The 18,126-nt window shown below is 28.1% G+C and overlaps 1 protein-coding gene across 1 annotated transcript; it reads left to right on the forward strand.

The window, feature by feature from the left end:
- The first annotated feature begins 3,316 nt into the window (after positions 1–3,316).
- On the forward strand, positions 3,317–13,963 carry LOC107453402 (zinc finger homeobox protein 4-like). Its single transcript, XM_071179459.1, has one exon. The coding sequence runs from the start codon at positions 4,793–4,795 to the stop codon at positions 5,681–5,683; it is 891 nt and encodes a 296-aa protein (XP_071035560.1). The 5' UTR covers positions 3,317–4,792; the 3' UTR covers positions 5,684–13,963.
- The last annotated feature ends 4,163 nt before the right edge of the window (positions 13,964–18,126 follow it).

Below are 18,126 nucleotides of genomic sequence, written 5' to 3' on the forward strand. Positions count from 1 at the left end.
CAAAATACTAATACTGGATTAAAAATAAAAAAATAAAATATTTAAACCTTTCATTTGGTAAATTTTTCCTATTATATGGTAACGGTTTCCCGGAAATTCCAGTTTTCAAAATTGCATTAGGTGGACCGGAAAGTAATGTCGTTTCGGTGCATTTGATATCAGGATTTTATTTTTAATCGATAATGTATCCTCCCTCGTTAGCAACAACCTCTCAATGAAGGTTCGAAAATCGGTAAATTTTACCATGCTGGTAGTTCTAATCATACTTTTTTTTTCTTATCAGTGCAGTTTTATTTATAAAAACGATAATAAAAAGTAACATCTAGTGTAACTCCAGTTATCCAACGTTTCGTTTCATTGTTATTTCCAGGATAAGAAACGAATTTTAGAAGGAAAAAAAAATGGGATTATTTCCTTTTTCTTAAAATAAATAAATATCTATCTCTTTCGATTACTTCTTTAATACTGAAAAGGTCAGCAGCCTTTTCTAAACTTTTAAGGCTTTAAAAATGTTTAAAAAAGGCAGCGGAAAACTTTATAGCCACTTAGTTGTGGTAACCGTGCACTAAACGTCATTCCCGACTGTTACTCTTCCTTCCCGTCATTCCTGCTCACCAACACTAGAAGCACTAAAATCGTAGATTGGAATCTGCCTCGACTTTCCAAAAAAGTCATAAGTCACTCTAGCCAATGAATAGAGGGAGCTTGTGCAGGAATTAAACGTAACAGCTGTCGCAATGGCTTTTGGGTAGAAAAAAAAAGGAGTAAGATAAAGAAGGGAAGCGACTGGCGTTTTTAATTAAAAGAAAATGTTATTTTATTGTTGGATTTCAACTTGGGGACCGTTTTGTTGTTTACGCAGCAGAAGCTAAGCTTAGTTTTGTTTAATAAACAATACTGTCTTAATTAATTTTATAAGCTCTTTGACTTGTTTTTAATCTGCATGAAATTTTTGGGGTAGTTTAGGGCGCGTTGTTCTCATAACTGTTTGTTTTGAAAAATTCTTTCTTATTAGTTTTGTACTTAATAGTGCTGTAGCAAAACGGGGCATGCATTTATTTTTGTACTATTTTATGAAGCGTCAGTTAAAATTTGATTATATTGTGTTTGTGATTAGATATATACATTTATTTTCAGAATTTTCTAGTTTTGAGCACATAGTTAAATATGAGTTGTATATATATTTTCGAATTTAAAGGTAGTATTTTCATCATTTAGATATTTATAAAAAAATTTAGATCTTTAATAAATTTGTAAAAATTTTATTTTTTGTTGGAGGAGGATTTCGGGAAACGTTAAATAAAACACACTTGTTAAACAAGTACTGTGATTTCAAAAGACTTTCAATATTTAGAAACGAACTTGGCACTCTAACACATATTTTGACAGAAGCTTGTTTTAAAATTTAATAAATGTGATCGTGGTTGCTCAAAAATATCTGTAATAAAAAAGGGAATAAAAAAAATTATTATTTACTTACACAATCCTTTAAAAAATTAAATATACTCTTTATATTATCTTCATTAAATCATACAATCGTTATGAGTTCGCAAAGAATAAAAGCAGTCATTCTAACGCTCTAAATTGCAAAAAAAGAAAAAAAAATCATAGAAAAATTTATTGTAGAGAAGCATAAAAAAGGCCTTTCGTTTACACATTGTAAACAAAAATAAAACTACATTATTAATGACTATATTAAAAATTATTATTACATTATGTTCTGAAAAAGCTACGCGAAGAATCTAATGACAAAGACATTAATAAATCTACGTTACACTTTTGTTAACTACAAATGTTTGTGCTCTTATGTTCTGTTTTCTTTGAACAACATCATTACTTGTAAATGTTGAAAAAAAACATAAGTTAAACTTGTTAATGTATGCATCATTAAAACTTACATAATCTAATGATTTTATCACATACATTATTTGTGCTTCTTTGCATTTCATTTCACTTTATTATAATATTCCTCAAAAATAATTAAAATCGACGCTAGAAATTTTGAAAAGCAAATGGTATTTTAACTAGTTATTTTTATCAACATTAATTATGTTGCGAATTTTTTTTAGTTTCAACATGCATAACATTTCAGGTAATTTATAGGTACACCTCAAAATAATTAAATAATGCACCTCAAAAATAATTAAAATTTACGCTAGAAATTTTAAAAAGCAAATGGTATTTTAATTATTTATTTTTATCATTATTTATTATGTTACGAATTTTTTTTCGTTTCAACATGCATAACATTTTAGGTACCTAATTTGTACGAAAAGAGGTAAAGTTTTTTGAACGCAAAAAAAAAACCTGTTAAAAATTAAATCAAACTTGGTACCTTTGAGAATACCAAAACTATTTCTAATGGCTTTTCGGATTCTTATTAAATTTTCGATCTGGCAATTTAAGGCTCCAAAACATTCACCGCCCTCCACCCGAAACTATCTTCTTCTAATCAATCATTTAAGGTTAACCTGTTCTCTTTCGTTTGAAGCGGTAAGTTGTTGGTTATTGCATCAAAACAGCTAAAAAATAAATAAAAAAATAAATGTATAGGCAGAGTTAGGAAGAGTTGAGGTGTACGCTGTGATAAAAGAATCGTTAAGCTGAGCCCCCCTTAAATTGTGAGAGCAATTTTTTTTCTTCATACTTTTTTTATTCTGTGATGATTTTTTGTTCATTTGATGTTTAGAATTCCATCAACGCTTCCTCTTTTTCTTCCATAAAAAGTTAAATACTGACTTAATACGTTGTTGTATACTTTCAGAAAATGAAATCGATTTTGGTTTTTGTTATTTTGTCGATGTTTTGATAGCTGTTCCATGAAATTTGTAATTTTATTTTGCTGTCGTTTAAGGGTATAAAAATTCAGGTGTTATGATGTACCCGTGTGCATAAGCCTGTGTTTCCTATATTGCACACATGTAAAGGTGATTTACATGATACAACGTTAATTACTCTCTCAAATGCTGTGTTTTAGCACTTCTACATTGCTGTATTTAGTAAACCTGGTTAGTTGAACATGAGAAAGAACCATGAGTCGTCTACATTGGCTTATAACAGTGACGTGTGGGGGGAAACGAAAAATTATTTCTACTTCACGTTCCAAGTTCAAATCTTTACTGCGATTGCATAATACCATCGTTACGATATTCTGGTTCAACGTTCTTATATTACGATACTAAGTCGACAACTTTTTCAAAATATTTATTTCAGTTTTTTTTTTCGTGGAAGTCAATGATTCAAGCTGTTATCTAAATGTAAAAGGAAAAAAAATGTGAACATGAATAATACAAGTTCAACATTGCGCTAAAGCGTTTTTTTTTTTTTTTTTTTTTTTTTTTTTTTTTTTTTTTTTTTGCATTTTATCAACAGAACCAAAAAAACTCAAGAAAAATAAAATACCTTTCTGTGACATTCAAATACGGAAACGAGAAACTCGTGATATACAATGTGAAATACGAACAATACATTGTAAGGTTAAAGGTAAGAGCTCGAGAAAAAGAAATAACTCCGAAAACGGATCTAGATTAATAAAATTCAGGTCACGTGATTATCAGTAGAATTCTGAGAAGTTCGTCAAAGTACAAAATAAACGAACGTACATACAAGCAGAAGTCTTTTGGTATGTAAAACGGACAATACCAATTGACCCTACAAAGAGGCACGCGTATTCAGTTAGGCGCGTTTTAATTAATGCTTTGTTAGTGCCCATCATACGGGATAGGATTCGAAATTTTAGTTCTCATTTAACACGCAGAACACGGTTACAGGTAATAAATATTCCGGTTTGGAAACATTAGTTTGAATGCTTATCCTTTCTTAAGATGTTGATTTATGGATGTGGCAACAGTATTCTGTCATTTATTTTCATCAAAAGTGATTGTAAATCCCCGGCAGCAGAATTGTCGAACATAAGAAAGCAACGCGCTTTAATTTAGGTAGTTCTTTATTCTTTAATTTTTTGATTTGTAGTATTAATGATTTTTTTTCTTTGCCGTTTGATAAGGCGGTATGTGATTGTATCGAGTGCCAAAAAAAATTCCGTATTAGAATTTCGTCACAATATTTTGTTCGTTGGTACTTATGGGAATATGTTAAACTAAGTTTGCTGCGAAATTCAGCTTAATTACTTTCATATTTAAATGTTTATGCCATCATCCAATTAGTCATCCATTTATCGTTACAAATTCTTTATTTTACTAGGACTATTTTGTTTGTGAGTTATACAAATGTTTGATATCGGACAACTAAGCCCTTAGCTTGGGCTTAGTGTTCCAATCAATATGAAGAACATAATTCAAAAATGTTAAGGTGGGTTTGATTAATTGATGCTCTTTTATTCTTAATAGCATCAATTTTAAGCTAGTTTTATGCAGTAAAAATATGCATAAAAAAATATTCATTTGCTCATAATATTAATGCTTTGATCAATATAAATATAGGACATTTTTTTTGAATTTTTCAAACAAAAAGTTAAATTCATTATGAAATTTGTTTTAAAAATTTCTTAAACATACAAATGTATAAATATTATACGTTAATCTTATTTGTTTAAGCATCGAAGTACGATATTTATGAGTGTTTTTCTAACAATGAATTTAGACTAACTTTTTAATAGAATTTAAAATGAATAGATTGAGAAAATATTTAACATTGAATGAAAGATAATGCCAATACTGTTTTTAATCATAATAAATTATGTATAAATTTTCTCTAACCTAGTTCATTGTTAAAGATGTAAAACATAACTAATGATCGATTTCTTTCTTTTACAGGATCCCCTCCTGGAGGCATGTTCTATGATTCTAATATGTACAGTACACCTCTGTCTTTGCTCCAACTTCCACCAACAGCCCTTCCTGAAATTACGCAAAAACTAACACAGGCTGGTAACACCACAGCCCGTTTTTCACAAGACGGGAAAACTTTGGAAGATCTCAAAGGCGTGGTGTCCAACAACGACTACCAACAAGCGGCAGAAGCTGAAGTGGACGTGGGATTCGTTTGCAAGAAGTGTCAACTGGTCCATCCAGCTGAAGTTCTCTGCCTCAACCACCAACGCTCCAGCTGTTTTGCCAATAAAGCTCCTGGAGAAAATACAAAGGCAATATTGCGGCTAGTGCAAGTGCAGTTGGAGTGCCGAGCTTGTCGAGAGAGATTTCCTACCCTCCTCGACTTCAAGTTCCACTGCAATGCAGAAAGACACGTCAAAAGAGTGCACAAGTTGCAGCGAAGTGAGCAGGTGACGCCTCCTAATTCTATGGCACCACCTAATTCCATGGTGCCTCCCAATTCCATGGTGCCTCCCAACTCCATGGTGCCTCCCAATTCCATGGTGCCTCCAAATTCCATGATTCCACCGAATTCCATGATACCTCCCAAGTTACCAACCTGTTCAACGTCATCACACTTCGCTGCCACTCCTGTTGCGCCTTCCATGACGCCTCCACGTCTGGCACCACCACCCCTGCTTCTGCCACAGACAGGAAATGATGTCACGACCAGGAATGGTCCGGACGTTACAGCTCAACACCTTATGTTTTCGTCCGATTTTCGAAACGATCTGGATAGTGCTCTTAGGCTTGGGCTCGAAGCTTCTTCTCTGGACCATCCGGCTTCTACGAAAGCCGGACTTTGTTTCTCTGGAGAGGCGACTCTAAGTCCAGAAACTAAACGGATCTAATGTTCCAACACTGCCTTTTAAGGAGGCTTTACAAATGGTTAATGTATTCCTAAAAAAATTTTGAAGAATTTATTCCTAACAAAGAAAGTGATTAAACTGTTTTTAGGTTGTTGTTTGCGATAGCAAGAATATTGTCCTCTTTTATAAACTTCGATTCCTAAAACTTTGTTTCAAATCGCTGTACCCGAGCCCAAGCCAAGTGGGTAAGGTCGTGACTGAATTTTCCTATAAATAAATAAATATATATATATCTATATTAAAGAAAATAACTTTGCCAGATTTTCTTGGCTGCCTAGAGACTGCTGTTTTCTCCTCGGCAGATATCCAGAGTTCCTAGAATTGAGAAGTGGCTCAAGCAAAGCGTGAAACTTTTTGTGGTGGACCAAAAAATTAATTTACTAGCTGCAAAAAATTCACAAATGATTGTGGAATTAAAGTAAAATGCTATAACAGAGCGTTGCGCGCGATTCCGGCTCCGGTGCTCGAAAACTTCGTTATGTTTCCTATTAATCAGATGGAGCTTCATAAAACAAAAGTGTCATCAATTTTTATTCTACAAAAGAAAGCTTTTTATTTTCTTTTTATGTACATATCTGTTGGTTTCATGTTCCGTTGTTTTAGTCAAAAGCTACTTCCTAGAGTTATTGAACATTCGTTATGAAACAAAATTCGTACATCAGAAGAACGTACTTCAGTTCCATTGTGCATACTACCTATATATTAATGACTACATATAATATATACATAAATATTTATTACATTTGTTAAAGATTACTTTGTTAAATATGATTTTTATAATATTCAGGATCTATATTGATGATCGGCAATAGTTCTTTTTAAAAGTATATTTGGTTGTTGTAGTTTGTTGCTGCTAAATTGTCTTGAGGACTCCACAAAAACTGGGTGACTAGAGCTTCAAGACACCTCTTGAATTTTCTTTTCGATCGTTTGCACCAATGGAGATGATTACAACAGCGTGCATACGCTCACAGTGTTTATAGATGTTTTGTTTGATAACATGGAAAAAAAATTCTTTTTAGTGTAAATCTAAATATTAGAGTTGTGCTTTTCTGTAGGTGTTTGCTTCGATTAATCTAATTTTTGTTTGTTTGTAAGACAACAACAAAAATTTGCACAAATATTCGTTCAACAATGTGTTGTTTGTTATCCAAGTGGTAGTCATAGTATGCCTCGTGATTTAATATAGCAGAATAAAAAAGAAAATTACAACTTCGTGTATACTAAACGGTGCGAGATGATTATTCAACTCGTTGGTTCCTTAAATGTTGCAGCTTGAGCAGATTCTGATTGGTAGTTGTAAAATGACGTCATATTAAGAGAAAAATAAAGAACTTTGTGTGCGCCACAGCCTGGTGTGTCTGAAATTCGATACTATATCGCGTTCCTGTGAAATAAACAAACACAAAATCACCCGTAGGCACAAAAAATACACATAAGCCGTATCATGTGTCCAACCGTTGGCCATTGGTCAAGCTAAAAGTTCCTGTGTTTTTTTTTACATCGAAGAGGTTCTATTTGCAACTTGTTCTATTTGATGTTCTTCTTTGAAATTAAAAATAAATGCAAACAAAAAAAAATTAGTGTTTGTGTGTATGTTTATGTGTGTATACGTGAGCGTGCCGATGTACTAAATTGTGCACTTCCGTCTTGCCCTATGTTCAACGGAGCTTTACGCCCCGGGATATTTTCAAGACATAATTTTCCTTCCCTGATTTGAAATAAGATTTGACCATTTGTACAATTTTTAAAACTATTAAAATAAGCATAAAAATAACCACTGGGAAAACAGAAAGCTGCTGAAATTCTGCAAGATTAGTTCGAACATATTTACATGGAGAAAAAAATCTAATAAAATTACCGCAATTATACAGTAATGATATTTTTGGAAAAAAAAAGAATCATAATTCCAGTTATGAAACCAAAATATAAGGTATTTAAAATATTCATTTGGTCTTTTTTTTCGTTTGTGTTTTAACGGTTTACCACAAATCCTGGTTTACAAAATTATTCACACATACCTTAATCTTAATATCACCCATTTAGCAAAATTGCAAAACTGAAAGATATATTTAATCAACTAAATTATGCCATGCTCCAAGGTATCATGACAAAATTACCACATTTATAACCAAACAAAATGGTAATAAAACCATATTTTATGGTCAATTTTAACAAAAATCATTACCAAAGCACTTTGGTAAAAACAACTGTGCTTTTTGGTGTTTCCTTAGAGCCATTAAAATTTTATATTATTATTTATCCACTGATAATCAATAAATTATCCATAAATTTTATTTATAACAATAATTTTATATTTAAATTATTAACCCGTACCAATTTAATTCTAATTAATTATTTACTGTTTATTAATTAAATAATCATTGACCTTAATAATAATTTTTAATTGGAATTTTTATATTTTTACTATGGTTATATTAATTTTTAAATTTTTTATTTCTTGAGTTTCAATGACAATTAGGAAGAAATATTGTAATAAAGATATCTAAGTTTCGAATATTTAGTTCTTTATTTACCAAGAATAGAATAATTTAATAATTCATTTCTTAATTTTTTTAAAGATTTTTTTGGTAACACGAGCAAATTACAGTTGCATTTGAATTTATAAATATAAGCTTCCTTTTCTTAAATTAATTAAAGATTTAATGATACATACAATTAGTTATTTTTTTAAAAGTTTCAGTTACATCTACTTCTACATTTACCTTATCATCTTTATACTATAAGTATCGGATAACATAAATGAGTAATTTCTGTAAAACGTTTTGTAGGCAGGTATTGCAGCGGCTTTCTGTACTCCTTTTAGCAAATTCAAAAACTTATATTAAAGTTCAAAATCAGTTTTTTTTCATTTTCTGAAATTATAAATACATCAAAATTACGCTAAATTATTAAAATCAATTTTTTAAAGAAATTATAATTTTCCTCGATAAAATCATACCTATTGCATTGATTAAAAATAGAAGATGGTTGCAAAGTTTATGAAAAAAGTGCACGTTCGCGTAAAAATATGAATAAATAATTTTAGTTAATAAGAATTTAAACTTAAAAAACTCTTTCTATTATTTTTGGTATTAATGCAAATTTAAACCAATATTATGTGTTTATGAAGTTTAGCCTAAATAATAACTTAAATAATATTTTACTTAAATAAAAAAAATGGAATTATAATGAATTATTTTTTATGTGTTTATGTCTATATATTCTGCTTACTTATGAATAAAATAAATTTATTATTTGTATATTTTATAGGTAAATTAATTAAAGTATTTAATCGATAAAAGTTAACTATATTCATGACTTCTCTTGATATCATTTTAAAGCCCATATAAATATTGGTTGAACCTAGCTGTATTTGCTGGTTGTCATCAATATAATATTTATTCATGAATATCATTAAACATAAAAGTTCCTGAATAGAGTTTTATATTCATACAATATATTCATGATCTAAATAAGTTGACGATTCATAAATTATTTCATGTCTAATGAATTAACTTATTTAATAACTCTGTTCACCCTGTGTTTTATTGTTAAACTAATGGCTAATTTTATAAATCTGCATATTAATTAAAAGTTTTCATTAAAAATTATTAACTCATTGACAAAAATTAAAAATAACTATGAATTAAAATTTTATTTTTAATTGAAAATAATTAATTAATTAAATATTAATTAAAACTTTTTTGCAAATTTGAATTTATTATTAATTAAAAATTAATTATTGATTGTAAAGATAAAGTATATAATTATAAAGGTAAAATAAGTAGAAATAACTGGTTGATAATTTTATATCTATTGAATTAACTTATTTAATAATAACTCTGCTCATCCTGTGTTTTATTGTTAAACAAATGGTTAATTTGAATTTGATTCGTAATGATGCTTTTTTTTGATTTGTATTAATTGCTTGATAATTATAACTTGCAATATATTTTGTTCCAATTATGGATGATGATGGTTTATCTGAGTAAATTTAGTTTCAGCTTTAATTATTTTCTGTTAATAAAACTTTTCATAGAATAATGTTTACTGAGCAATGTCATGAACTGGTTTTGGTTCCTGTTTTTAAACTATGAAATGATTAATGATTTAAGGAAAACAAAGAACAGAAAACATGATTTAAGGAAATAAATCGTAATTGTTATTGTTTCATTGTGTACTTCTGAATTTTAAATATTTACTGTATTTTATGTAAACCGAAATGCTAGGAGATGCTTTCATGTTTTTACGACGAAACCGGCATTTACGACGCACTAAGTCTAGGAACCTATTCCATAAGAGAAAAACATTTCGCAAAGTAAATCACAATAATTTTTACCGGACACACAGGCACAGACGAATTAGAAATAATTCTGGAAAGTATATTTTTAAACCAAACGATTGCGTGTTCAAGTTAGGCGTAAAACTTAATTTGTATCGTATTTTAATCGAAAATAAAGAAGGAATTGATCGGCATAGCTATTGAGTGTGCGATCAACCAATCATTATTGTTTATCAGCTGCGGCTACCTCCACCATTGGTGGTTTTAACCAGTTCCTAATATATTAAGATCGTCGATGAAGTTGTAAGATGATATAATTACAAGTATGACCTGTACAGTACTATATAATAATAAATGAAGGTCCTGTTATTATTCGACATTTCAGCCTTGTGCTATAGGTTGGAAAAAGGAAATCTGCATATTAATTAAAAGTTTCAATTAAAAGCGATTAATTAATTATAAAAAATTGAAAAATAACTATTAATTAAAAATTATTTATAAATCGAAAATTAATTATAAATTGAAAATTAATTATAAATTGAAAATTAATTATGAGTTTAAAATTAATTATAAACTGAAAATTACTTTTTAATTCGATATTAATTGTAAATTAAATTTGGATTTAAAAAGCGTAATTTAGTTAAAAAAAACATTGTTTTTTTTTAATTTAAGTTTTTAAATTAAATGTTATTAAGTATTTCGATAATATATTGTATTATAAATCTTATAACAATAAAATAAATAGAATTAACTCACATTCATAAAATTATTTTTTTTTCTATTTTATAATAATAAAATATCTTTGCCAGTTTCTTTTTTTATTTAAGCTCTAGAAAAAAAAGGTAACTTGAAAAAAATCGGTATATATACATAATGGTTGATATATTTCTTATGATAATCTTATGGTTATGATGATCTTGCGGTTGATATATTTTTTATTACATATTTGTGATAAGTTTGATTAAAGAATATTTACAATAAAATTTTCCTTCATTATATAAATTGAATTAAGATTTCAAGTAAATACCTTTGTTCAAAAAGTTGAAAAATGATTTTTTTTTGCATTATATTAGTTTATGTATTGATATTTATTCACTTATCAATCATGCCATCAATTAATTACGGATAATTGCTCTTTATTTCTTATGAAACAATAATTATTTTTCAAGAAAAGGTGCAGATAAACCTTAACTGTCGTGTATTATACAGAATTCAATTTTTGCTACACTGTTTGGATTTTATTGATGTATATATACCAAGATTATTTGTAATGAAAAACTGCTTAACCATATTTTCCACTTCGATAATAAAGAAAAATTTGCATTTGAAATTTAAAACCTAAAGGGAAAGAATTAAACATAATTTGATTACATTATTTTAAAAATATGAATCATTATATGGAAATATACTTTAAATGTGTTAAGCAGATTTCATTATAAATCTCCCTTTTATAATGAACATTAAATGCTACAAAATATTATTTCTTTTGATGCTAAAGTTTATTCATAAAAATGTGAAGTTTATTTGTGCAGTTTGTACGAAACTATGCGAAACCATAGGGATGTGCATAGACTGACATATAAAGTAAAAATTAATTAAAGTATAATAAATTTATTAAAAATACATTTAATTAATTAAAAATACATATAATTAATTAAAAAATATAATTAACTAATTAAAACAATATTTATTATTTCATTATTCTCCAAAATGATAGTTTTTCCTTTACTTTAAAAAAAATATTTGTTCTAAGGGCCTTCTATGCTAATTCCTATGGATGATGTATTTTGGACATACTGTGTACATAATTTTTAATTTGTCACAATATCGCTCAAGTTATTTTATAACAAGTGGCATAATGATTCCTATGTACAAAAATGTTTTAATGGTGATCATGAATTGATCATAGTTTCATGTACATGTTTAGACATTCATGTTTTTATTGATGCAAACACATGTAAATGGCCTAGCAGAAGAAACATGCCGTTCTTAGTTAATGTCTATTAAAAAAAAATTCTGTTATTTACTTATGAGAATTTTTGTTATCAGTTATTATAGTGTAGTTTGTTATCAGATAATTTCATCATGGTCATTAAAATGTTTGACCACTACTTAAAGTTCCTAGATAACAATATCCTATCTGATATTAATAGCTTCAAATATCGGTGAAAAATTCACATGCGGTGCTGTAGCATCAATGTTAACTAACCTGGCATTTACATCACATTATATGAAGCACAGTTTTGTTTTCAAAACAATAAAATAATATTTGATAATGCTATTAATTAGATAGAAGAATAAAATTTTTGATGTAAATTGCTTCTTTCATTTTAGTCTGTTTACATACCCAAATATTACACACTTATTCATGCTTAAAATTCCTTTAAATATTATGCATGAAATTCAGAAAAAGTAATAATTTAGATTTATTAAAAGCAAGGAATAAATTGAAATTATTATAAAAAAAATTAATCATATAATCGTTAAGAATAGATCCCATATTAGGCCAGAATAACTCATAGATTAAAAAACATGATTCATAATAAGAATAAGCGTCGCATTTCTTTTAACAAATATTTTAGACAAATTAAATAAACATTTCGTTTTTTTTTAAGTAAAAGCAAATTATAAATTATATTTTAGTTTATAACAGATTTTGAACTTAAAATTTAAATTTTTAATATAAATTATTTATAATGTTTTAGATAATTCAAATAAAAATATTGTTTCTAAAACAAGTTAATAATAAATTTTTCTCAGACGACAGATTTTTTTAATAATTCATTTATGAATTGAAAATTAAGCAATTATATTTGGTAAAATAAAATTTAAATTTTAATAATTGTAAATGTAAACGTATATTTTAATCGCAAAAACTTACCAGTCATGAAATCGAAGAACTAAAAGCATTTCACAAGAAAAATTTTTTCGTCGATCGAATATTAGGATTTTAGTTAAACATTTTAGGTTTTATGTAGAAATAAGTTTTAGTTTTATACATATTTAAATAACCATAGCACATTTTACATAAAAATTAGAAACAAGCGATAACTTATCATGCTTTAAAATCTCTATATGAGGAAAAAAAATAACTTGCATTAATATTTTCAAATAAAAAAACTCTTTCTGCCTGAATTAATAAAATACAGCAACTAATATTTTAATGCCACATTATCATTGAATTAAAAAAAAAACATAGTACAAGGCTGTTTTGAAGTGTAATATCATAGACAATTTTAAGTGGTTTCACGCCTAGTGAAATCACTGATTTAAACAAAGTGTTCAATACCACACGTTTAGATTTAGATTATGATGAGCAGCCGAAAAACAAGTTCCTAATTCACGTACTGCTATACTAGGAAGCGTTCGGTTTGCGAAGATTTTTTTAAAAAAAATTGTTGGCACTAGTGTTCTTTATTCATGTGTATTTTTCTTGAGTCCTAAACATGTAAATAACTATATGTATACGTTTTAAAGATATATCATTACCAAAGAAATTGTTCCTTCATTTTTTTAAGAAAATGGATATATGTGTCTGTCTTATTTAGGGGTTTTGGCTCTCTTTTTACCATGATGAAATGCTATTGTATAAATATTTTGGAAGAAAAAAAATACTTGTGATTATAGATGCGGTTAGCATATATTCGACTGATAACAAAAATGTTCCATTATTCGATAAGCCAATATAATTTCTTTCTTGAAATAATGCAAAATTTTCTAGCACTGCTAGGCCCGATGAATTTTTTTTCATGTTTATTATATGTTTTTGAACGAGTTGAAGTTTATTTCAAGTTAATAAATGAGATGGTATTGTTTATTTAAGAGAATCTGAAAACAATTAAGTGTTGTTTTTTATATGTGTGTGAATGCAGGCCTATTTTTGGTAACTATCAGTTTGAGATGATCTAGGTTTTTACACATGGCTTATTGTAGAATGCTTTAAGGCCGTGTCACAATAAAATGTGGGATGTCATAAATTACGTTTCTGTTTTTCTTATTTACATTTTCTCTGATAAATTTACACATAAATTTATACACTAAATCATCTGATTTAAAAATAGATATGAAATTAGAGTAAGGATAGTTCAAACAATTAAAATACAGATTCTAACTTTATACATATTTAAATAGTATGAATAGTTTATTGTAGATTACTTAAAGGTCGTATAACAATAGGATATGGGATGACATAAATTACGTTATTTTACTTGTTTACATTTTCTCTAATAATTTATACACTCATACACTGAATCATTTGATCAATAAAACACAAACAACTCAAAATGAGTTCGAGTCATTGAAATACATCTCTTAGGATAAAGCACATTTAAACAGTATATTTGGTTTTTTGTAGAATATACCTCAAGGTCATGCCTCAATAAAACGTGAGATACAATAAATTACATTTTTGTTTTACTTGTTTATATTTTCTTCAACAATTTAATTATAAATTTATACCCTCAATCATTTGAACAGTAAAAAACAAACAATACAAAATTAGTTAGAGTAATTAAAATGCACTTTTTAAGACAAAAAATACTTAAACTTATATGGTTTTTAATAGGATATACTTAAGGTCTTGTCACAAAATTTGGGTTGCTATAAATTACGTTTTTGTTTTACTTTTACTTGTTTTCTTTTCTCTAATAATTTACTCATAAATTTATCACTCCTTTGAACAATTAAACAGTACTTTCTATCTTTCCAATCTGAAAAATTCAACAATGTTATTAATTAATTAATTAACTTTACTTTTTTAAAAATATAGTTGTCGCATAAAAAATAAGCAAAATTTAAAAAAAAATGGTTGAATTTACTCTCAGCAGGTGACTTTGTATTGGGGAGCTCATTTCCTGAGCCGGCGAAATGGAAAAATCTCTACCCCCCCCTCCAAAAAAAACAATAAATACAAAATTAGTTCAAGCAATTAAAATACACATTCCAAGATAACACACATTTAAATAGCGTACATGGTCTATGGCAAGATTTTTTATGTCCGATAAAACTTGAAATATTATGAATTGCATAATAAAAGCGGAAATATCATTAATAACTTCACTGTTTTTTATATGAAATTTTCATTTTGAGAATATACACATAAATTTATAAGCGGAGTCATTTTAATAATGGAGTAATTTCAATTCAGATATTATAAACAATAAAAATATTCAGGTAATTTAATTATGTTTAGAGGTATTGAAATAGCCCTTCAAAGAATACACAAATTTAAAAAATACATGATTTATTGTAGAAAACTTTAAAGTCAAATCACAATAAATTGTGAGATGCCTTGAATTATTAGGTGTCTGTTTGACTAGTTTATTATTTCTATCTAATAAGTTTAACTGATGCTGAGTTATTTGAACAGTATAAACAAATCTCATAAACATTTTAAGTATGAGATATACTCTAAGAAAAATCGACACAACGTTGAACAAAAATATCATACAAAACTAGACTTATTAATTTGTCTTCAATCTTACCAATTTGAACAATAATATCATGCAAATTTGCTGATACCTTAAAAAAGTAAATTTTTTTTCTTCTCCAAATTGAACCAAATCATGTCATTTAATTTAAGAAAGATTAATATACACTCAAACATGGTTTGATTATTTAATATTGTAATTATTGTACAAGCAATTAAAAGAAATGAAATGTCAATTTTTGATTTGTTAACTTCTTACATGCGCAACAATATCAGGGAAGCACTGACGGATCACATATTAAAGATGCCAATCTTATAAAAATATGCAATAAATAAATAAATGAAACGGTTTACTTTAGAACGTTTATGGATAATTTTCTTTAACTTATAAAAAAAACATGTTAATTTAGCATTAAAAATATAATGATTTACGCATGAAGATTATAAAAAACACATTGTAAAAATTTCCGGATCAAATTATAGTATAAAATGGGCACTTTGGGTGTATCATCCGTAAAAACCATTTTACCGTAAAAAACATTTTTACCGGAACATGTTACGGAACAAAATATCTGATTTTCCCTGATTTTTACAGTAATAATTACAGTAAAATCCCTGAATCACTTTAATAAAATAAATATTACTATAAAAATTGCGGTAGAATATTTTAGAGTAAAATTTATTTTACGGTAAAAGGGATTTTAGTGGTGATGATGCACCCAAAGTGCCGGTATTTTATACCATAATTTAGTCTGGAAATTTTTACAATATCTAATTGTTAATTATCTTTCAAATGAGACACCACAAAATAATTACAAGTGGGAAGGTCTATATATTCATGCTAAATACTTTTCCATTTCAAAAAATGACAAGTACTTTCCATTTTCGTATTTTTCTTTCCGTCACTTATCATGTTTAATTGTAAAAAAAAGAAACACACCTTCTACAGAATAAAACAAGAGATTGTAAAGAGGAAATTCTTGCAAATATTACTAATTACAGATATTCGTCTTTACACTTCTTAATATAAAAATAAAACCTATATACTACACCATTAAGTTAAGTATCTGTAAAGTTGTTGGTAAGGCAACCTAGTTTTTCAAGGCTGAGGGATCCCTTTAACTGAGAAACTGTTTACTTGTTAATTTCTGGAGCTAAAGGTCTTTCATCGCTAAATTCTGATTTTAGTTTTATCATTACTATATTTGAGTTTCTCATCTTATCATCGCTGAATTCTGATTTTAGTTTCAGTATGCTATTGATTTGATGCTAAATCAGCCTGATTTGCTGTTGTGATCTTTTACAGAGAAACATAACGCTCTGCTGTGCGGGGTGAAAGGTTCTAGATTTTGATCTTATTGCTAAATGCATATTTCAATTGCTACATAATCTTTATTTCGGTACTTAAATGATCTTGTTCTGCTAAGAAGCATAAGACAAAACTATGCGGAACGAAAGGTTCAGGATACTGACTTCATCATTGCTAAATACTGATCTCAATCGCTGGCTCATGTCTGATTTCGTACTATGGAGATCTCTTTTAGTTCAGAAACATAGCACAATGCTGTACGGAACGAAATGTTCAGGATTCTGACTTCATCATTGCTAAATAATGATCTCAACTGCTGGCTCATGTCTGATTTCGTACTATGGAGATCTCTTTTTGTTCTGAAACATAGCACAATGCTGTACGGAACGAAAGGTTCAGGATTCTGACTTCATCATTGCTAAATAATGATCTCAACTTCTGGCTCATGTCTGATTTCGTACAAAGGAAATCTATTTTAGTTGAGAAGCATTCCACAATGCTCTACGGAACGAAACTTGCGAGATTCTGACTTCATTATGGCTAAGTACTGATCTGAACTATCGGTCTATGCTCGACTAAATATTTATATTTCTTTCAGATGAGTAACACATAATACAATCCTGCGTAGAATGAAAGGCCAGGCTTCTAGATTCATCGTTGCTAAATACTGATCTCAATTGCTGTTCCATGCCCTATTCGTACTTAGATCTCTTATAGCTGAGAAACATAACACAATGATGCTGAGCGTAATGAAAGGTTAAGGCTTCTAACTTCATCGCTGCTAAATACTGATTTCAATTGATGTGCCATGACCGATTTTGAACTTAGGAGATCTATTCTATCTGAGAAACAAAATGCACCGAACTGGTGGTCTTTTTCCTTATCGCCGTTACATAGTCAGCTCATAGTCATTCCCATATTATATTTGTTTTTTTGCAGTACAAAGAATCTTAATTAAGACTAGCTTAATTTTAATTTTGTTTGTTAAACCTTTTTTTGTCCAGCTCACAACTATATAGTTCTTTTTTACATTTTCAGAGTGTCAACTATTTATATTTATTATCGAACTTATTATAATCTCATTGAAAGCAAAAAAAAAATACATACATCAAAATCATAAAAACTAGATCATTTAAATATTTCTTTTTTATTTTTATTTCAGAAAACTACAATTATAATATCCTATTCCAACACTTTAAAAATTTAAAGCCTCCTCTAAAAAATACACTCTAAAAATCCCACTCAGAAAATTACAAGTTTGCATTCACATACTTCCATTAATTTGTTTTTATCGGGGCCCTTAATTTTCAAAAAGAGGCGGATGACAAAAAAGAAAAAAAAAAAGAAAATTGCAACATCAATTTCAAATTTTCGTAATGAAGTTTTGTTTTCTTTTTTTCTCC

This window comes from Parasteatoda tepidariorum, chromosome 4 (assembly GCF_043381705.1).
Source record: "Parasteatoda tepidariorum isolate YZ-2023 chromosome 4, CAS_Ptep_4.0, whole genome shotgun sequence".
In the NCBI taxonomy this organism is placed as follows: domain Eukaryota; kingdom Metazoa; phylum Arthropoda; class Arachnida; order Araneae; family Theridiidae; genus Parasteatoda; species Parasteatoda tepidariorum.

Bases quoted from the DNA above. Each gene is read 5' to 3' on its own strand.
- LOC107453402 (XM_071179459.1), top strand. From the start codon at position 4,793: ATGTTCTATGATTCTAATATGTACAGTACACCTCTGTCTTTGCTCCAA.